The sequence below is a fragment of the Lepus europaeus genome, chromosome 11, assembly GCF_033115175.1.
Source record: "Lepus europaeus isolate LE1 chromosome 11, mLepTim1.pri, whole genome shotgun sequence".
NCBI lineage: Eukaryota > Metazoa > Chordata > Mammalia > Lagomorpha > Leporidae > Lepus > Lepus europaeus.
In genome coordinates this window covers 87,431,960-87,455,255 of record NC_084837.1, presented here as the reverse complement: position 1 = coordinate 87,455,255, position 23,296 = coordinate 87,431,960, and the positions used below count along the sequence as shown (strand labels likewise).

The window sequence follows — 23,296 nt, the reverse complement described above, 5'->3', positions numbered from 1 at the left end:
GTTCAGAGAAATTATGAAAGATGTTTATAATTTCATTTTTTGAGATTTAATTAGCTGTAATTTTTCCATCAGAGAAATAGTTACAATGTAATTATTATGTGGCATGTACCAAAGGGAAACCACCTGCCATTCTTGACAGTAATTTTGTAAGAATTACAGATGATTTCATCACCAGCTCTCAGACCATAGTGACCAGTGTTTTCATAACTTTGAGCTGAAAACACACTAGAAACATTGACTGTGACTATGTATGAATGGTTCTAAATTACCCATGGACTTCCTTTGGGTATCAACTTTATTGAGAAATAATTCACAAACATACAGTTCACCTGGTTTAAGTATATAATTCGATGATTGTATGTACAGAGTTCTCTAACTATCCCCAACATAAATTTTAGAATATTTCCATCACCCTAAAAAGCAGCCTGTACCTTCATTCTTCCCATCCCTGCGTGCACACACACAAACACATTCTCACACTCTCTCCATCCCTGGAAAACCACTAATCTGCTCTCTGTCTCTCTAGATTTGCCCCTTCCAGACATTTCATATGAGTGGAATCATACTGTTTGTGACCTTTTGTTTGCTTCTTTCACCTTACGTGTTCTCAGGTTTTATCCATGCTGTAGTGAGATTCCATACTTCACTTTTTATTGCCAGTTAATATTCACTGTAAAGGGATACCATATTTATGCATCCATTGGTTGGAATGTTTCCACATTTTGGCTGCTATGAGTAATGTTGCTGTGAACATACATAACATTTTTGTAGATATGGTTTCACTTCTCCCAGAGACGTTTTGTTATTAGTTTTGCTTTATTTTTTTTTCTTTTTTCTTTTTTTCTATTTTTTGCCAGGCAGAGTTAGACAGTGAGAGAGAGAGAGAGACAGAGAGTTATAGACAGTGAGAGAGAGACAGAGAGAAAGGTCTTCCTTCCATTGGTTCACACCCCAAATGGCCGCTACAGCGGAATTTTGCTTTATTTTTTTAAAAAAATCTACTGAAAGGCTGGCGCCGTGGCTCACTTGGCTAATCCTCCACCTGCGGCGCCGGCACCTTGGGTTCTAGTCCCAGTTGGAGTGCCAGATTCTGTCCCGGTTGCTCCTCTTCCAGTCCAGCTCTCTGCTGTGGCCTGGGAGTGCAGTGGAGTATGGCCCAAGTCCTTGGGCCCTGCACCCGCATGGGAGACAAGGAGGAAGCACCTGGCTCCTGGCTTCGGATTGGCACAGTGCACTGGCCATAGCGGCCACTTGGGGGGTGAACCAACGGGAGGAAGATCTTTCTCTCTCTCTCTCTCTCTCTCTCTCTCTCTCTCTCTCTCTTTCTCTCTCTCTCGCTGTCTAACTCTGCCTGTCAAAAAAAACCTACTGAAACCAGTTACTTAACATAATATAGGCAAAATATTACTTGGCGTACAGAATTATCTGTTTTGTCAATTCAGTATTTTTTTAATATTTATTTTATTTATTTGAAAGAGTTACAGAGAGAGAGAGAGAGAGAGAGAGAGAGAGGTCTTCCATCTGATGGTTCACTCCCCAGATGGCCACAACGGCCGGAGCTCCACCGATCTGAAGCCCAGAGTCAGGAGCTTCTTCTGGGTCTCCCATGTGGGTACAGGGGCCCGGGGAATTGGACCATCTTCTGCTTTCCCAGGCACATTAGCAGGGAACTGGAACAGAAGTGCACCCATATTGGATGCTGGCACTTCAGGTGACGGCTTTACCTACTACGCCACAGTATTTCATTACCTTTGGGAGATCTGAGTTTATTGTTTTAGTTATTAATTTGCTTTGTATTTCATCACTTTATAGCACTTGATTTCCTATAACTATTACCATTACAATAGTAAGAATTATCCATTTATAAATCTGGATTTTAATATGTATACTTATTAACCTTAAGGGAGGTTGGGCTTGCATTCATATAGTTTTTCTGATAATTACAGTAGATGTTCCATGTTCAAAGATTTCCATTTAAAAATTTGTTTTCAACCAAAGCATCCCATTTGTAAATTGAATTTGTTATTTGGACATGCATATATGTCAGATACTTTTATATAAAATGAAGCAGTGAATTTTCATTTTCCATATTGAATATACTACAGAAGAATGAATGATTCTGAATCCCTATAAAACTGAATTATTTTCATCATGTGTGATACAGTGTTCTCCCTGCATTAAAAAAAGGAGCTGAATATATAATATAAGTCACATCACTTCTTGGCCTTTTGGCTAAGATCAAGTATAATACAAGTCAGACACTAACCATGAACTTTTCTCCCTTATTTTAGATAAGCAGGTGTGTGTGTCTATTTTTTAATTATACATTTTTATTTGGATTGACAGTGGTGGCAAGTTTTCAACACTACTTCAGAACCTAGGCCCTGAGAATGCTGTAACACTACTGGTGTTTGCAGTAACAGAACATAAAATTCTCATTCATTCCTTACGACCTTCTGTGCTTACTAGTGTGACAGAAGCGTTAGTGTCTGTAAGTATCACAGTTTCTTATTGGCGGTCAATTTATTTTCAATTTAATTTATGCATATAATTAAAAGCTATTTGAATGCTTACCTAAAATTCAGAGTGATGAATTATGTTTTGGAAGCAACTTTAATTTCCTAATCATTAACTCATTAGTTACAACTATTTAATTCATTATTAAGCATTAAACTTTAGGTGATAATGTTGAAAATAAAATTTTGTGTGTGTGCTGATAAATTATGCTGCCATGTCAAAAGCTAAATACTCTCCTACCCTTTGTTTATCCAAGATGATTTTTCCTTTCCACTGGCCATGCCCATATGTTCCTCTCTGCCCACTGGCTTTAGCAGATGTCTTGAGTGCACCATGTCCATTCATAGTAGGGATTGATTCAAGATACTTTGATCTCTATGATCCTCCACCAGATGTCAGTTGTGTTGACCTAGATACCAACACCATTTCTCAGTAAGTACATTTTAATGATGCTAAACCTAATAATTCCCAAATACAATAGTAATTGTAATCATTAGTAGGATTCTTTTGAAATACGTTGTTTTCTTCGTCTTTGGTGATATCACTATTTTTGAATTCATGTTTACTGTACTTTGATGGAGTAGATGTAAGGCATTAGAGGTTTTATTGGAAAGAAAATATACCTTTAGTCCTCAAGCTTTTTTTTAAACTATTTTAAATAATTATTATTTTTATTTAAAAAGCAGAGTTACAGAGAGAGGAGGAGAGAGAGAGAAAGAGAGAGAGAGAAGAGAGTCTTCTGTCTGCTGGTTTACTCCCTAGATGGCCACAATGGCTGGGGCTGGGCCAGAATGAAGCCAGGAGTCCAGAGCTTCTTCCAGGTGTTCCACATGGGTACAGGGGCCCAAGCACTTGGGCCATTTTTCATTGATTTCCCAGGTACATTAGCAGAGTGCTGTATCATAAGTAGAGCAGCTAGGTCTCGCACCAGCACCCATATGGGTTACTGGCATCACAGGCAGAGGCTTAACTGCTCTGCCATAATGCCAGCCCCAGTCCTCAAGCTTTAAACATTTAGAAACATTATAATTGTAGACTTTCTTCTAAATTTAGCAGAAGGTAATTGAGGGTAGAAATAGAAAAAGGTTTTCTCTTTGGTCAGATGAATAAGGGTAATAAAATGACAAATTGAATCAAAATATTAGTCGTTGATTAATATTTCAATCTTAGTTTTGTATAATATTTAGAATATCAATACATTATAGGAAAAGTAATGTTCAAATGTTTAAATAACTCTGAAAATTATACATAAACTCATCACCTTTATATTATAGAATACAAGGATTTTATAACTGTCCTCTTTTTATATTGGAATAATATTTATGTTGTAGCTATTGAAGCTGTATTTCTTTGTTTTCTTTTCAGAGATTTTTTTTCATTTGTAATTGATGCAAAATTATACATGTTCATGGGTTTTAGTGTAATAATTAAATATATTTAAACTGTATAATGATCAAATCAGGGTAATTAGTATTTCCCTCCTTGAATATTTGTTCAGGGAATTTTTCCTTCCTGATTTATATATTCTTTGTTTTGATCAGTTTTTGATGAGTTAAAGAACCAAAAATATATGAGTTGTTTGCACCCATAAATATTCCTCTTTCATGCTGTCATTTTCCTTCCAAACATATGAGAGGACTAGGCTTGTGTACTTAACAACCTTCACATTTCTTTTATTCAGAAATTCTGGAGCCCCAACTTGAAATTTTTAAGAAAAACAAATCCCGAGTATGGAATTTTTGGTTTCCTTTTCCTCCTCTTTTAGATATCTATAATAGAGAGTTTGTTTTGAATATCAATCATGTACTAGACATAAAGCTATGTGCATAACCTATCTCATATTAATTTCTGTACATTGTGAGATAGTTTTTAAGTCATCTGCCAAGCAAAGAAGCCCAAACTTAAATTTTTAAAGCCATTTTTCAAAGAGCACATAGCTTATACTTATTTGATAGCTATAATAGAGGAGATTATAAGATCCTATCAAAAAATAAAGATACCTAACTTTCTAACAGATATCCTTTCTACAGTTATAACAGTCTTGTGGAATGCTCTGCCTTAAACAATTTAATAGAATGGATTATTTCTTTTTTTGAAATAAACAAAAATAATCTTTACTTACACTTTGTTTTACTTACCCTATTTAAGTGCATCAAAATATTTTGATAAACTCTATGGATCATTAGTTTATTGCAAGTTTTTTATAATACTTTTTTCTTTTCTTTTTTTTCAAAGATTTATTTATTTATTTGAAAGGCAGAGTTCCAGAGCGGGCAGAGGAGCAAGAGAGAAGAACAGATTGATCTTCCATCCACTGGTTCACTCCTCAAATGACCACAACAGCCAGGGCTGGGCCAGGTTAAAACCAGAGCCAGGAGCTTCTTCCAGGTCTTCCATATCAGTGGCAGGAGTCCAAATACTTGGGCCATTTTTCACTGTTTTTCCCAGGCCATTAGCAGGAAGCTGGTTTGGAAGTAGAGTAACCGGGACTTGAACTGGTGTCCATATGGGATGCTCGCATCACAGGCAGTGGCTTTACCAGCTACATCACAATGCCGACCCCTATAATGCTTTTTAAAGTATATAAGGAAAATTTCTTGGAGTAGGATTTTTCTAATATTCACATGTCTAAACACTCTTACATGGGGTTTAAGAGTAATGACCACTACATTAAGCTTTGTAATGATTAGCATGATGCCAGTGGACGTAGACTTCGCCAAGTGCTAACATAATTATAAGTTTTGAGCTATGTTTGCAAGGTTTTCCTCTCATATAAATTAGGTTTTAGGGGCCAGCATTGTAGCTCAGAGGGTTTAACCACCACTTATGACACTGGCAATCTATATCAGAGCGCCAGTTTGAGTTCTGGCTGCTCTACTTCTGATCAGTCTTCCTGCTCATCAGCAGAAGATGGCCTAAGTACTTGGGCCCCTGCCACCCATGTGGAATACCAGGATGGAGTTCCTGACTCCTGGCTCAGCTCTGGATTTTGTGGCCACTTAGGGAGTGAACCAGCAGATAGACACTATCCCCCCCCCCCCACCTCTGCCTTTCAAATAAATTAAAAATAGACAAATCTTTTAAAAAGTTAGCTTTTAAGTATACAGTATCACAATTTACCCCACAGGGTTTTCTCCTGTTAACCAGAATGTTTTGTATGTGCTTCATTTTTTTGTTCATATAATAATAGGTTTCCCTCCAAAAAAAGCCCATGTAACAAATATATTATTGTTGTGATTTAATCTCAGAAATGGTGACAAGAAAAATGTGGCATGGAAGATACTTCCAAAGAAGCCTTGTAAAAACTTGATGAACACACTAAATAACTTGCACCAGCAACTGGCAAAATGTAAGTGGATAATTCAACTAGCAGAGGTAATTTAATCTGAGAAAGGGGATCCAGTTATTTTGCCTTACTTATAAAAGGGTAATATTTGTTTTATCTAAAAAAAAATGTATATACTCTTTAAGGAAAATAAGCATAAAAGCAAAATTTGTTAGAAACTGAATTGAAGATTTATAAAATATGTACTTCACATTTACCAAATTTTCATATTCTGGTTTAAAATAATAAAAATTTTTAAAGATATTAAAATAGTTGATTTCTTTAATTTTATCATTACTGACACACCATGGTAAAAAAGGGGGGGGGGCTTCCATTTGTATATTTTCTTCAAATGAATAGAAAATTTTGAAAATCTAAGACAGATGGTTTAAACTACAGTAGAAAATCCTGATGATTTCAGTCGTGGGTAAGAGCTAGATCATATGGTTTTCATCTTCAGTGAAATGCTGAGCTCTTCATACTGAGCTTACTCAAATAGTTTGAATATAGAAATTTGCCAAAAATATTAAGAAATTAATCAAAATGAGAATTTATTCAGATGTAGAATATTTTAGTAAATCTTATGTAAGAGTATATATTGGCAATGATTCAGAACTGCCAGTAAGAATAATTAAACTTGTATTTCTTTGTCTAGATAAATTTCTTAGGTATTATAACAGCTCATTCAGAATCTATAATTTCATACTTATCTGTGAAATATAGCCTCAGTTCTTGTTTTTGTATTAAGTGAAATATAGACAGAGGAGGTAGCCCACACCTTTGAGGGTTCAAGATGCTTATGGTATAGTTGGAAATAGACATGGAAAAAGTCAGTGTTTGCAGTGTAAAATCAGGGCCAGCATTGTATTGCAGCAGGATGAACTGCACCAGCATCTCATATTGGAGTGCCAGTTTGAGTCCCAGCTACTCTGGTTCCAATCCAGCTCCATGCTAAATGGGTCTGGGAAAGCAGATGGTCCAAGTGCTTGGGCCCCTACCACTCATGTGGGTGACCTGGATAGGATTCCAGGCTTGTAGCTTCTGCAGCCATTTGGGGTGTGTTCCAGAAAATGGAAGATACTCATTCTCTATTTCTCTCTCTCTCTCTCTTTCTTGCTTGCTATCACTCTGCTTGTCAAATGAGTAAATAAATCTTTACAGAGTAAATTCTTGTAACAAGTAGATAATTACAAAGGAACTTGTAAGTTTTGAGATATGGGGAAAAACATCAACATAGCAAGATTTTATCTTATGGAACACATCAATTATGTACATATTTATTTATTACCTTAGTTGTTTCCTAAAAGTACTTGTATTTCTCTTGAATAGCAGAAAAGTTCAGCACCAATTGTAGTGATGTTTAGATACATTAAAATCAATGAACCAGCCCAGTCAACTCTACTGAAGGGCTGAATCTTTTTAAACTACGTTTAAAAAGGGAGGGGGGAAGGGTTTAATCTTGTTTAATCTTGTTTCCAGTTTCTGTGCTGTTTGGTCTTTATTACCATATTTATGTATAGTTGTTTATGAACATAAACCTTTTTTATGATGGTAGTTAGATAAGCAGGAATAATTTTATGTTTAATATCGAAAGCCTAAAAGAGATAATGGCAAGCTTTACTACGGTTTACATATTATAAAGTTATGTAAATAAAGAGTTGAGCTAGATTGAACCCTTTTGAAAATAAAACAAATTTATATTGATATGAACACCAGTTTTGACAGTTTGAAGAAAACAACTAACACTGTGTTTCTTCACAGTGCAGCAAAGACCACGAGATGATGGACTAATGGACTTAGCAATGAATGACTATGATTTTAATTCTGGAAAGAGGTTGCACATGATAGATTTGGAAATTCAAGAGGCATTTTTGTTTTTCATGGCCTCTATTTTAAAAGGCTATAGATCTTACTTAAGGCCAATAACACAAGCCCCATCTGAGACAGCCACAGATGCAACTTCTCTTTTTGCCCTGCAGGGTAAGTGAGAACATGATTTTATAGCTCTTTTGCTCTTGACCTAACCTTGGGATGATTCCATTGCTATCTGGGTTGGTAGCCCATATATACCAAAATATACACCACCTATTTTTAGCATATATGAAAACTAACTCTATTGGTAATCCATTTCCATAGGGCTAGTTGTTTCTCAGGCACATTAGATATAATCCTATTAGCAAAATATTATTATGTAGTACAGAGCCCCTAACTGTATAGCACTGCACTGTGTTGGGTCACGTGTGTTTAGATTTTGATGTTTTCAGCTTTTAAGCAGTGTTGGAAGTACAGAAGTCACCTGGCCTGGTCACCTCCAGGCTTGAGTACCTTCATTTGTTTTGTTTCAGCATGATTCCCAAATATTTTTTCTTATGCTGTGAAGTCAGAAAGGCTAGGAAGCCCTGGACTATAATTGGTATCATATTATGTATTTATTTTCTTTTGTAATATTTAGCATTTGAAAGAAATTCATTTAATAAGTGTAATTGAGGTTGATTGCCTCCAATCTCTAGGCTTTGGGTATGAAAAATAGACATGGTCACAAGAAAAGAGAGAAATGGCCACTTCTCTCACAGAACTTATAGACAAGAGGATAAGCAATTGTAAAATAGTATCACTGAACAACTCTAGATCCAGAAGGCCTTTCTGAAATAACAGCTGAGCCATGATCCCAAAAATGAGTAGAAATTAGGCAACAGGAATCTAGTGGAGAGTGTTTTAGGCAGAGAACAGTTTATGCAGAGGACTTGAGCCTGGAAAGAGCTTGAGTTCATGGGTCCAAAAGAAGGCCCAAGTGCAGTATAATTGAGCATAAATAAGGTAGAATGTGAAATCAGGAAATAAATTTTTATGATGTTTTCTGTAAGAAAGACACGAGTTTAAATGAACACAAGGGGAGGGGTCACTGCTTTGAATAAGCCATATATCTCTCTTTTGCATGAGAGCAAATGTGTGCATGATATGCAAGGCATCTGGGTGAAAAATAGCAGCTTTAAAAATACTTTGAGATTCACTAGTTCTATGTAATCTTCAGGGCAGTGAGAGGACAGTGGAGACATTAGATGAGGGCTTGAGAGATCTTTGTGTTCCTTCCCTATTGCTTTGCTATTTCTTTGTCAGGTCACTTTTTCTTTTTCTGTGAAATGGTATGAGTACACAGTGTGTAGATGAGATGATTGATCAGATTCCTCGCGTAAAAATTCTATGAATAAGAATGTTATTATATATTCTGACATTGTATATTTGTGTTGAACAGCTTTTTTAAGAAGCCGGGATCGGTCACATCAAAAATTCTACAATATGATGACCAAAACACAGATGTTTATTCGCTTCATTGAGGAATGCTCTTTCGTCAGTGATAAAGATGCAAGCCTGGCATTTTTTGATGATTGTGTAGATAAAGTAAGTAACAGTGTATCTACAGTGCCCTTATTTTTTGTAACTGCTATAAATGTTATGAGTTACAGATTTTACTTATAGATTTTAACAAAATTTAAATTACATCTGTTTTCATCATTGACCACTTATGATGAAAGTTGTGGTGACCTGCTAGAAATTATAGACCACACCTCTTAGAAGTATCTTGCGTGATTTTACTAAATCATAAGCTTTGTATTAGCAGTCAAGTCCCAAACCTTACCTGTCCACATGTAGACTGGGAATCTTTTCTAAACCTGTGGACCCCAACTTGAGTGTCCTTAATTTTCACCTCTTCTTTTTGTCTGAGGTGGGCTGTCACATGCTCCCACCAGGTATTTCACCTAAATATTTCTACAATTAAGAGTAATTCTCGGGGCCAGCGCCATGGCTCACTTGGTTAATCCTCCGCCTGTGGCGCCAGCATCCCTTTTGGCACCGGGTTCTTGTCCTGGTTGCTCCTCTTCCAGTCCAGCTCTCTGCTGTGGCCCAGGAGGGCAGTGGAGGATGGCCTGAGCACTTGGGCCCCTGCATCTGTGTGAGAGACCAGAAGGAAGCTCCTGGCTTCAGCCTCGTCTGGCTCCTGGCTTCGGATTGGCACAGCAACAGCTGTGGCAGCCAATGGGGAGTGAACCAACAGTCTGTTGTGAACCAGTCTGTGTGAACCAACACTGTCTGTAACTCTACCTCTCAAATTAAAAAAAAAAAAAAAAAGAGTAATTATCTTAAGATATTCTGGTGTTTTAAATGCATGTTGAAACCATCCCCTTTTCCTTCAGTCCTAATGTCATTAGGTGTTACAAAGCCAGGTGATGAGTATCCATGCTGGAGAGAGGAGATGGGGGAATGATGGCCCAGAGTGGGGTGAGGAAGGAGGAGCAGCCCAGCTTGGAATGTTGGAATCTAATCCATGTGAGGAAAATATCCCTGCAGATCCATAGTCTGGCATGGAGAATCAGAGGAGAAGCAGAATGGGGTGTCCATGCTGGAAGGCAAACTGCTATAATGTTTTAGAACCTAAACATGGCCGGCGCTGCGGCTCAATAGGCTAATCCTCTGCCTGTGGTGCCAGCACACCAGGTTCTAATCCCAGTCGGGGCACCAGATTCTGTCCCGGTTGCCCCTCTTCCACGCCAGCTCTCTGCTGTGGCCTGGGAGTGCAGTGGAGGATGGCCCAAGTCCTTGGGCCCTGCACCCGCATGGGAGACCAGAAGCACCTGGTTCCTGGCTTCGGATCAGCACGGTGCACCGGCCGCAGCTGCCGCAGAGGCCATTTGGGGGGTGAACCAATGGCAAAAGGAAGACCTTTCTCTCTGTCTCTCTCTCTCACTGTCCACTCTGCCTGTCAAAAAAAAAAAAAAAAACCTAACCAGATTTAGAAAGATGTCCATACAGCATGTGGGTAACATGGATTGTCAGAATCTGGGCAGGGTGAGGAAAGCATCCCCATGGGTTGGGCACAAGGAATGGAGTAAGATTTGGCCTGGAGAGAAATTGTAAAGGGCAAATCAGGCATAAAAAGTCATCTGCATGAGGGAGGGGTGGTGATGGAAATGGTAGAAGGGTACTTATGGGAAGGATTGATCAAGTAAGTAAGTATACTGAAGATAATAAAATTTCTCCTGTCAGGGAAAAGACTTAAAAATATTGAAGTGGAAAAAAACTAAAATGAACCCTGTAGTGTTGGAATGGAATTGGAGGTTTGCTGTGGTTTTCAAAGATCCATATAGAAATAACTATGGATGTTAGTTTATATGTCTATGTGTACATACACATGCATTCCCTAGCTCTGTACATTGCGAGGACTTGGGAGCTGCCATATCCCAATAGCAATGAGTATACCTGATGTGTAGGTTTTTGACTTCTAAATACCATTCTCTACCAAAAGGAATCAGGGCTCCTTGGAAAAATGACTGGTTCCAGGTCTAGGGCAAGGAAAGTACAAGACAAATCATAAAGTAGAAAACAAGGACTTGCTCCAAGAATGATGAGAGACATGTTAAAACACACATAGAGAAGCCAGTTTGAAGGGATTTTTCACTGGCAAATCTGGGATATTTGAGTGTCAAGTGTCAGTAGTAGATTACTCTGTTGAATAAAATAGGAAACCATAGCTACACAGTCAGTTAGCTGAAAGTGTGATGAGTATCAGAATCTTATAGTTTCAAAGTACCTCTCCCCAAAATACGTGTTAATGACAAAAGTGGGAAAGGATAATTTTATAAATAAAGCTGGAAATGAGAATGTAACATCAATTCTGTAATATTTCTGTGAAAGATGTATAACCTATGTAATCTCAAGGAAATATCATACAGACAAAATTAAGGTATATTCTACAAAATATCTGTTCTGTAACTCATGAAATGTCAAAGGAAAAATTGAGAAACTAAAGTAGAAGTAAAGGCACTTGACAGTTCAGAACAGAATGCTTTTGGCATGACATTGTAGGATAATAAAATTCAGTGTGATGTGAGAATTAAGTAATAATGTATTCACGCCAGTTTCCAGTTGTAGTTACATAGGGGATGTCCTTTTTTGTACGAAGTATCCTACATACTCAATTATTTATGGGGGATGGGTCATGGGGTGTAGGGAAAAGAAGTTACTTATACTGTACTCTTAACTCTTCTATAAATTTGTGATTATGTGAATACATTTTACTACTGTAGTATCCATGATCTTATAATGCCCATGATAAGGGGAAAAAAGAAGAAAGCAAAGCTGTGTCAAGCTGAGTGATTCATAAAGGACCAAATTAGAGGGCAGGGTTTTGCTAATAGCATGCTTCAGCCAATGAATTTGTGAATCCACTTGGGAATGCTGAATTAGTTGTAGGAATCCAATCAATAGTTTAGAAAAGAAAAGTCTTATATTGTTCCTCTTTGTTTTTTACCTTTCGTAGGCATCTCGTTCATGGGTTTGTGTTTCAGCTAGGAACTCGTATAGTTGTCTCACATGGTTAAACACTTATAAGACATCTAAGGCTTGTAATTTTGCCAGGCACGTAGGGCATCATGTCCAAAAGAGAGTATCTTAGTACTGATAATTAATACATGATGTCCTCTATGATTTTCTGCTGTTTTTGTGATGGGAATAAATGCAGATGATTGGAATAATTACTTAAAGAATATAAAGTCTGAGAATTCTCAAAAAGGAAATTTCTATTAATTGTATAATCATTGCTTCTAGGTAGACTATGTTTAACATGTTACTTACCTATTCGAAGTCTAGATCCATGGGATGGTTGTTTAGCATTGTGGTTAGTGCTGCTTGGGACACCTGCTTCTCATGCTGTAGTGTCTAGGTTTAAGTCCTAGCTCTGCTCCCGACTCCAGCTTCTTGTAACGTGCACCCTGGGAAGCAGCAGGAAAGGGCTCAAGTACTTGTGTCCCTGACACCCACGTGAGAGATGAGGATTGAGTTCCCAGCTCCTGGCTTTGGCATAGCCCAACTCTGGCAGCTGAGAGATCTCTTTGTCTCTTTCAGCCTTTCAAAAAAGCTAGAGGAAAGTCTAGATCCAACAAAACATCACATATGTAATAGGTTAACATTGTATTTATAGATTTTAATGACTAGTCAGAATATCAAAACTGAAAAATAATACTAAAATATTTGTGTATATTATAGTTCAAAGAACTCTTCTATTATAAAAAATAAATAGTCACAAGATCCAAAATATCTCTTATCAACTTTATAAGTAGTTGGAGCAGAAATGAACTGTATCCTTAGTGTTACTAAGCAGAACTCCATGAAATATACAATGCATTACCACCTTTCAAATATTTAAAAACATTTTTATTTGAAAGGCAGAGAGACAGTCAGAGACACAGAGATCTTCCATGCTCTGGCTCATGTCCCAGAAGCCCACAACAGCCTGGGCTGGATCAGGCCTAAGCTAGGAGCCTGGAACTCAGTCCAGGTTCCCATGTGGGTGGCAAGTAGGGACCCAAGTATTTGAGCCATGGACCTGCTGCCTTCTAGGATGCACATTTGTAAGAAGCTGTATAAGGAGCAGAGCCAGGATTTGAGCCCAGGCTCTCCGAGTTGAGATGTGGGGTCCAGGTAGTTTATAACCACTGCACCAAATGCTCAACCCAAGCTTGATTTTTTAAGTGAATAAATCTTCTTACATCTCTCAGGTTAGCTGTGGAAAGTAAATATTATAGATGTGTTAACTGCCTAAGCCAATCCATGACTAAGATTGAACAGAAATTAGATATGTTATTGTTTTGGTTTTAGCATATCCAAACAGAAAATAATTGACTGAAAAAGCTGAAGTAGATCATACTGAATAGAGAAACAATGTACGAAAGTTATTTGAGTTTTACTTATGACTAATTTAAGAACCATGTGTTCTTACTCTTCATGTGATTGTATTTTAAATCCTTGCAGTCTGTTCCTGGAGAATGGTACTTAAGTAAGGGCAATTTGTGTAACAAATAGTCTGGTAAAGTTCTTTCTTGGTTTTTTAAACATCCTCTGCAGTTTTTTCTGAGTATATTAATGTCTTCTGGAGAAATATAAAGAGAATATGAAAATTATTTTAATTTTATCCTCCTGTGGGTGTTGGATTTCTTTTTCTGTCAATAGTTACAGATATCACTGTGCCTTTCTAAAGACACCTAAATGTAGGATTTAGTGCATGGCAGTTTTTATGTCAAAATGAGATTTTATTAATATACAAGTAAAGAGAAATCTCTTACCAAAGTGTTGAATCTATAAGGCAAAATTTTAATATTTTAATAGACTTTCCATTATTGAGGATTTAAGCAGTTATCCTGGACCCCAGGGTTTTTTCACAAGAACCAATGGCTGGAGAGAGGGAACTCAGCATAGGCCTAAATAGGGAAAAGCTGTCAGAAAAGAGGAAGAAACTATTAAATAAGTAAATGAAGGCAGTAGAACACCTGGCACCCAAGGACAAAACAGTCCTCTTGCAGTGTTCATTGAGAGGGGAGTGGTTTCCACACCTCTACCCAGTGACCTTGGATGATTGTTTTAACCTTTTTTGTTCTGGCCCGTTCCTTATATCTCATTATTGTATCCTTATTAATTAAATTTATTCCATTTCATCTACATAAAAATGTCTGACTATAAAGCATCTTATTTGGTCTTGAGCACCATATCCTACAGAGATGCCTATGATTTTAAATTATCATTAACATGTTTATTTAATTTGAGAGGCAGAGAGAGAAAGAGAGCAAGATTGAGAGTCCCCGTTAGCTGCTTCACTCTCCAGATGCCCACAACAGGAGAAACTGAGAGCTGGAAACTCAATCTAGGTCCTCTTTTGGGTGGCAGCAGGAACTCAATCACATGAGCCATTGCCACAGCCTCCCAGAGTCCACATTGCTGAAAGCTGGAGGCCGGTGCTGCGGCTCAATAGGCTAATCCTCCACCTGTGGCGCCGGCACACCAGGTTCTAGTCCCGGTCAGGGCACCGGATTCTGTCCCAGTTGCCCCTCTTCCAGTCCAGCTCTCTGCTGTGGCCTGCGAGTGCAGTGGAGGATGGCCCAGGTGCTTGGGCTCTGCACCCGCATGGGAGACCAGGAGGAAGCACCTGGCTCCTGCCTTCGGATCAGCACGGTGCACCAGCTGCAGCTGCCACAGAGGCCATTTGGGGGGTGAACCAATGGCAAAAAGGAAGACCTTTCTCTATGTCTCTCTCACTGTCCACTGTGCCTATCACCAGCCACAATGGCCATTGGCAGGTGAACCAACGGTAAAGGAAGACCTTTCTCTCTCTCTCTCTCTCTCTCTCTCACTCTCACTCTCTCACTGTCCACTCTGCCTGTCAAAAAAAAAAAAAAAATACAGCTGGAGTCAGGAGTTGGTTCCTGAACCAACAACCCAGGCATTATGATGTGGGACACCAACATCCTAACAGTGTGCATAAATCTCTAGACCAAAGACCCACCCCCACTGACATGTTTAGAACAATGCTTTTAAAAAGTATTTTTAGGTTTTCTAATAATGACTAAATATTATTCTGTTTTAATTCAAAGTTTACTTTTCTAATACTTTTATTAAATTTCTAAAGAAACAAGAAATAAAAGGGAGGAAAAGCTCCATAAGACAGGTTCCCTAATGTAAAATCCATATTACATTTGCTTCTGGTATTTTTTGCATAATTGTAAAATAGTTTCATATTTTTACATAACCACACTTTAAAATACCAACAGATATTTTAAGAGTAAATTTTTAGGACTGGCGTTGTGGTGTAGTGGGTTAAAGCCATGGCCTGTAACACCAACATCTCATATGGGCATCGGTTTGAGTCCCTGCTACTCCGCTTCTGATCCTGCTCCTGCTAATGCACCTGGGAAAGCAGCAGAGGATGTGGGCTACTGCACCCATGTGGGGGACCCAGAAGAAGCTCCTGCTTCCCAGCTTCAGCCTAGCCCAACCTGGTTATTCCAGCCATTTGGGGAGTGACCTATTGGATGGAAGATCTCTCTCATTCTCTATCTCTGTAACTGCCTTTCTAATAAAAATAATTTTGTTTTAATTTTCATTTTTACCATAGTGGAACATGACATAGTTTAAAAAGATAAATGATTTTACAAGGCCATGTCCTGTTATTCCCACCATTTCTACTCTCCAGAGGCAACCACTTTCTCTTTCAGCTACTTTTGATTTACCTTAAGATTTCAAAATAATGATCTTTTATTACTGTTAATATCATGCATATTATCTATTAATGTCATATTGGCTACCACCAAAATTCTCCCAAGACAGTTAGGAGTATTAGTTAAATAATTGTTCATTCTTAATATTATCATCACTTCTATACAATCATAATTTATTTTCTTAATTTTTTTTAAGATTTATTTATCTATTTGAAAGTCAGTTACAGAGAGAAAGGCAGAGACAGAAAAAAAGAGAGATCTTCCACCTGCTTCCATCACTTCCCAAATGGCTGCAATGGCCAGGGCCAGACCAGGCTGAAGCCAGGAGCTTCTTTCTGGTCTTCCACATGGATGCAGGGGCCTAAACACTTGAAACATCTGCTGCTGCTTTCCTAGGCACATTAGCAGAGAGCTGGATTGGAATCGGAACAGCTGGGACTTGAACCAGCACCTATATGGGATGCTGGTGCTGCAGATGGTGGATTAACTCAACACACCACAACGCCAGCCACAATCATAACTTATTATATTTAAATTTTCTTTCATATGTTATTTTTTTCTCTTGAAGTTAATAACTGCTAAATGTTTTTGTCTGCTATTAATTCATCCCCAAACTCTTGTACAGAGTGAAAAATCTCAAATTTTCCAACATACTGGGTGATTTTTAAAAAATTTTTTTAAAGATTTATATATTTATTTGAACATCAGAGTTACACAGAGAGAGGAGAGGCAGAGAGAGAGAGAGAGAGAGAGAGAGAGAGAGAGAGGTCTTCCATCCACTGGTTCACTCCCCAGTTGGCCGCAACAGCTGGAGCTGCTCTGATCTGAAGCCAGGAGCCAGGAGCTTCTTCCAGATCTCCCACGTGAGTGCAGGGATCCAAGCACTTGGGCCATCCTCCACTGCTTTCCCAGGCCATAGCAAAAAGCTGGATTGGAAGTGGAGCAGCTGGGACTTGAACCGGCACCCATATGGGATGCCAGCACTGCAGGTGGCAGCTTTACCCACTATGCCACAGTGCAGGCCCCTCTGGAAGCTTTTTTCTTTTTTTTTTTTTTTTTTTTTTTGACAGGCAGAGTTAGACAGTGAGAGAGAGAGACAGAGAGAAAGGTCTTCCTTTTCCGTTGGTTCACCCCCCAAGCGGCCGCTACGGCTGGTGCGTTGTGGCCAGCGTGCTGCGCCGATCCGAAGCCAGGAGCCAGGTGCTTCCTCCTGGTCTCCCATGCGGGTGCAGGGCCCAAGGACTTGGGCCATCCTCCACTGCACTCGCAGGCCACAGCAGAGAGCTGGACTGAAAGAGGAGCAACCGGGATAGAATCCTGCGCCCCAACCAGGACTAGAACCTGGTGTGCCGGCGCCGCAGGCAGAGGATTAACCTAGTGAGCCATGGCGCCGGCCATCTGGAAGCTTTTAAGATCCCTGATGTTTTGAAATTTCAGAAGATATGCCTCATGGGGACCTTTTTTATTTTTTTTCTTTTTTTCTTTCTTTCTTTTTTTTTTTTTTTTTTGGTCTTCATTGAGTTGGAGATGTATAGGCTCTTTTAATCTGTGAATTCATTTCCTTTTCTTGAATGTTTTTCCTTGTTTAATTTCTTTCCTCTGTTTTCTCTGTTTTCCTGAAATATATGTTATTTGGATATTGGACCTCTTGGCCTGATCTTTATTTTCATACCATTTTTCATCTTATTTTAAGTTTCACTTATTAAACTCTAATAGTATATTTTTGTTTCTGTTATTATATTTGTAATTTCCATAAGTTTTTCTTTATTCTCTGAATGCTTCTCATTAGTAGCATCCTATTAATATTTCCTGGCAGTAGACTCATTCATTTACTTTCAAGAATTCTTCTCCCTGTATTATCTCTGCTTCTTCTGAGTACCTCTTTGTATTTATTTATGTTGCTCATTCAGGTTATTATATTGTGTTTCTGTGTCTTTGATTGGTATTCAATTTCAAGTGTGAGGCACAAACAGCTCACTGGAGTTCTTTCTGGGAGAATGGGGATTGGTGCTTTCTTATGATCATCATAAAAGAGTTAGCTATTTCCTTTTTTTCTAATTTATTTATTTTATTTATTTGAATTTATTTTATTTATTTATTTGAGAGAGAATGGAAAAGGAAATTTTCCATCTACTGGTTCACTTCCCAAAGGTCTCTACCTCTCTCCATAACTCTTTCAAATAAATAAAATAAATATATTTTTAATTTCTTTTAATTTCCTTTTGTTTCTTGTGGGGTGGGGAGGGGACAGAGATTTAGCCAGTGGTTCCCTCCCCCATATGCCTGGACCAGACTGAAGCCATGAGCTAGGAACTCACATGGACCCAAGTCCTTGAGCCATCACGGCTTCCTCCCAGGATGCACATTAGAAGGTAGCTAGCTGGACTTGGTAGCAGAGCTGGGACTTGAATCCCGTCCTCCAATGTAGGACGAAGTGTTCCAAGCAGCATCTTACCCACTGTACCAAATATCCCCCTCATTTTTTTTTAAAGATTTATTTATTTGAAAGTCAGAGTTACACAGAGAGAGAAGGAAAGGCAAAGAAAGAAGGTCTTCCATTCGTTTGTTCACTCCCCAATTGACCGCAAAGGCTGGAGCTGCGCCGATCCAAAGCCAAGAGCCAGGAGCTTCTTTTGGGTCTCCTACGCAGTGCAGGGGCCCAAAGATCTAGGCCATCTCCCACAGCTTTCTCAGGCCATAACAGAGAGCTGGATTGGAAGTGGAGCAGCTGGGACTTGAGCTGGCAGCCATATGGGATGCCAATACTGCAGGCAATGTCTTTACCCACCATGCCACAGCGCCGACCCCAACCCACACTCATTTTTTTTTTTTTTTTTTGACAGGCAGTTAGAGACAGAGAGAAAGGTCTTCCTTTTCTGTTGGTTCACCTCCCACCCCCCAAATGGCTGCTACAGCCAGTGCGCTGTGCCAGTCCGAAGCCAGGAGCCAGGTGCTTCTCCTGGTCTCCCATGCAGGTGCAGGGCCCAAGCACTTGGGCCATCCTCCACTGCCTTCCTGGGCCATAGCAGAGAGCTGGCCTGGAAGAGGAGGAACCGGGACTAGAACCTGGTGTGCCGGCGCCACAGGCAGATGATTAGCCAAGTGCCCACCCTCATTTTTTAAAAATAAGATTAAAAATAAGAATAAATTGGGGGCCGGCGCTGTGGCGTAGCAGGAAAAGTTGCCATCTGCAGTGCTGGCATCCCATATGGGCGCCAATTCAAGTCCCAACTGCTCCACTTCCAATCCAGCTTTTTGCTATGGCCTGGGAAAGCAGTGGAAGATGTCCCAAGTCCTTGGGCCCCTGCACCCATGTGGCAGACCCAAAAGAAGCTCCTGGCTTTGGACCGGTACAACTCTAGCTGCTGCAGCCAATTGGGGAGTGAACCAGCAGATGGAAGACCTCTCTCTCTCTCTGCTTCTCCTTCTCTCTTTGTGCTAACTCTGACTGTCAAATAAGTAAATAAATCTTTAAAAAATAATAATAAATTGGATAGGACACGTGTTGGCTAGCAGTTAAGACACTGGTTAGGATGCCCACTATCTGTTGGGAGGTCTGTATTGAGTTACTAGGGACATGTGGGCATTTGGGGAGTGAACAATAGATGGGAGCATGCTCTTTCTCTCTCTCTCTCATGTCTCTGACCCTCAGGTAAATAAATAACTTTTGGAAAAAAAAGGGTAGGCCAGCGCAGAGGCTCCCTAGTCTAATCCTCCGCCTGCAGTGCCGGCACCCCAGGTTCTAGTCCTGGTTGGGGCGCCGGATTCTGTCCCGGTTGCTCCTCTTCCAGTCCAGCTCTCTGCTGTGGCCTGCGAGTGCAGTGGAGGATGGCCCAGGTGCTTGGGCCCTGCACCCGAGTGGGAGACCAGGAGAAGCACTTGGCTCCTGGCTTTGGATCGGCGCAATGCGCCGGCCATAGCAGCCATTTGAGGGGTGAACCAACGGAAGGAAGACCTTTCTCTCTGTTTCTCTCTCTCACTGTCTAACTCTGCCTGTCAAAAATAAATAAATAAATAAATAAAATAAAAAATACTGGTTAATGTAAATAGCCTTCAACAGAATTGAAGTAATAAGTAGTTGGCCTAAAAACAATATATTGTGCCTTGTTGAAATTTTTATTTAAATTTTCAATGGGAAAGTAACAATATAAAGAAGAAAATTAGCTAAATTGCTGATAATACCACTTTTTAAAACAAACCTCTTGATAATGGGGCTATGTGTGTGAGGAAAAAAGAGAACACAAATATACCTATATAATACACATAAGTGCTTTAAAAAATTAAGCATATATGTGATACAGTGGCCTTATTTTTATTTCATTTATCTTTATTTTTTGAATGTTTTCTGTTGTTCCTAAGTAAAAATGTTTAAACATGCCCTAATGTTGCACAGTTTGCTGTAAAATAGTGGATACACCACTAAAAACACTTTAGGGGCTGGTGTTGTGGCACAGTGGGTTGTGTATGGCCTTATTTTCCACTTTCTTTGCTCAGAAGATAGTAGTGCACTATACATAATAATTTTTACCTTGCTATTTTCATGTAATTATCTTGGAGTTCTTTCTATAGTGACACATAGAGAACTTACTCTTTTTGTTTCATTAAATAACTCTTCAGTATGTGTGCACATCAGTGCTGTGGATAAACACTTGGCTAAGCAGTGTGGTTTTTATAATGTGTGTTTTTTAAACTTCTTCAGGTAGATATGGACAAGAGTGGTGAAGTACGACTTATAGAACTGGATGAATCTTTCAAAAGTGAACATACTGTTTTTGTAACACCACCTGAGATCCCCTGTCTACCCAATGGTGAAGAACCTCCTTTACAGTACAGGTATTCAAGAACCAGAATGTTTGAGATTGAAAATGAGAAGCAATCCATCTTCTGTGATGTAGCTTTCTAAGGAGTGTGGTATTTTCAAAAACTCAAACTTTAAAGATTCATAATTTTTGGGTGGCAGGCAAGCTTATCCCACATCCCGAATTTAGTTTTGAAGTATAAACAGAAAAAATTATATAAATGTATAATGTAGAAGGGAAGCTCTCTATGTCTGCATGAGGATCCTCATAAATATTGATTAAATTCAGTTAGGTTTCCCCCACCCAAATATATAGCACATTTATTAAAGAATTTTGATTTCTCATGAAAGCTGGCTTTCCTATTTTTACTCCCGTTTTTCATCCCATATAGTCCCTTGGGGACGATCATTTCTTCTGTGAGTTTTTATTTTAAGTCATAGAAATTCAGAAATACTGTAATTTCTCATTGTTAATTTAGAAATTTCATTCAGATACTTCTAAGTGCTTCGTATGTAGATTTGAATTATATTTTGTCCTTGCTTTCAAGTCTAGAAAAGAAACAAAGTCCTGAGCACAGTCAAGTAGAGTATGAGAGGAGTAGATTTATTACTTAGTTTCTAATACTGTGTACATTTCCTTTTAGATTTTAAGTGACTTTTTATTATTCAATATTTTTTTATTTAAAGATTCTGAAACACTTCCCACTGATAATTGAGTTACAGTTTGTTATTTTTATTGACAAAGAATTTTTCAAGATATCTTCATTGGATTAAGTTCTTCATTTTACAGATGAGAACTGGTGTGATAGATACTGTAAATGTTGGTTGCAGTTGATTCCTGCTCTTACTTTTTATCGATTGTTGATGTTGCTTTTTAAATTCTGTCTTTTATCAAAATATTTATAATCTTTCTCCTAATTTCTCTTCTCTTTTGTTTTTCTTTCTAAATAAGCTTTCTTTTTTCTCTCTGCTTTCTACTTCTTAGTCTTCCTTTGGTAGTTTTCACTAATACAGTTTTGCTTTTCTTCCTGTGGTTCGATTTCAAGTTTTTTATTTAAATTTTACTTTTAGATTTAGTTTTTTAGTTAAAAAAATTACTTAAAGAGTGCTCATTTTTTAAAAACTCCAAGTCAGGGGCAGGCATTTGGTACAGCAGTTAAGAGATCTCCATACACTGAATTGCTCTCCAAATGCCATCAATAGCCAGCGCTGTGCCAGGCCAAAGCCATGAATCAGGAACTCAATCTGGCAAGGTCTCAAGTACTTGAGTTACCATCTGCTGCCTCCCAGGGTGTGCATTAGCAGGAAACTGGAATTGCAACAGAGCCAGGACTTGTACCCAGGCACTCTGGTATGTGATGCAGGCACCCCAAATAGCAACTTCTTTAAGCAAGAGAGAAAGATCTTCTGTCTGCTGGTTCACTCCCAAAATAGCCACAGTGGCCAAGGCCAGGGCAGGCCAAAGCCAGGATCTAGGAGTTTCATCTGGATCTCTCCTACATGGGTGGCAGGAGCCCAAGGACTTTTTCGGGCCTTTTTCTGCTGTCTTCCCAGGCATACTAGCAGGTAGCCAGATCAGAAGTGGAGCAGCCAGGACTCTAACTGGTGCCCATATGTGCTGCTGGCGCTGCAGGTGGAGGCACTTGGGCCATTTTCTGGTGCTTTTTCCAGACCAGTATCAGGGAGTTGGATCAGAAATGAAGCAGCTGGGACACAAACTGGCGCCTGTATGGAATGCCAGTGTTGCAGGTGGCTTTACCCACCACGCAACAATGCTGCTTCCCTCCCACTCCCCAAGCAGCAGTAGCTTCTTTTTAAAAGTTTTATTTTATTTTATTTATTTGAAAGCAAAGTTACATAAAGAGAGAGTGAGACAGAGATCTTCCATCTGCAAGTTCACTCCCCAAATAACTAGCAGCTGGGGCTGGGCCAGGCTGAAGCTTCATCTTGGTCTCCCACACGGGTGGCAGTGCCCCGAGTACTTGGACTGTTTTTTGCTGCTTTCCAGGCACAGCAGCAGGGAGCTGGATGGGAAGTGGAGCAGCTGGAACTTGTGCTGACATCCATGTAGGATACCAACATTGCAGGAGACAGCTTAACCCACTATGCCACAACCCCCTCAAGCAGCTTCTTAAGAGCTGCGCCAAACACCCGTCCATACAGTGAATATTTTTAAGGGTCTTGGTTTTCCAGAACTTCTTTGCTGTTTCTTTCCATTCAATCTTCAGTTGTTGCTAATATTTTCTTATTTTACTGAATAGCTTATAGTAACGTGTGATAGACATTATTTACTTTTACTTTAGTTTTAAGTAAGATTTTTTTTAAGTATGATTTCTTCTTAAAAATATTTATATACCTTTAAGAGTATTATATAGATGAAGTTTGTTGTGTAGAGGCCTCTGATCTTTTCAGCATTTTTCCTGTTACTTCTTATATGTCCAGCACACCTTGCTGTAGTACTTTAATTAGGCCTATCTCCTCATAGTCATTTTTTTAATCTTATTTCTTTTACCTAATTTCCTAATTTCCTTTCTCATGAATAAAACTGAACCTGAGTTATCCTAATTAATCAATTCATGATACTAAGAGAGCTAGCCCTGATTGCTATTTGCA

The 23,296-nt window shown here is 39.0% G+C and overlaps 1 protein-coding gene across 9 annotated transcripts in view; it reads left to right on the top strand.

Annotated features, from left to right (window-relative positions):
• DENND4A (DENN domain containing 4A) overlaps window positions 1-23,296 on the top strand; it is a 131,047-nt gene that overhangs the window by 58,125 nt on the left and 49,626 nt on the right. For all 9 annotated transcript variants that reach the window (XM_062206164.1, XM_062206161.1, XM_062206166.1 and 6 more), the window contains 6 exons: window positions 2,347-2,491; window positions 2,774-2,949; window positions 5,766-5,866; window positions 7,604-7,822; window positions 9,096-9,241; window positions 20,585-20,718. In XM_062206164.1, the coding sequence (XP_062062148.1) occupies window positions 2,347-2,491; window positions 2,774-2,949; window positions 5,766-5,866; window positions 7,604-7,822; window positions 9,096-9,241; window positions 20,585-20,718 (921 nt within the window). The remainder of the gene's footprint in view (window positions 1-2,346; window positions 2,492-2,773; window positions 2,950-5,765; window positions 5,867-7,603; window positions 7,823-9,095; window positions 9,242-20,584; window positions 20,719-23,296) is intronic.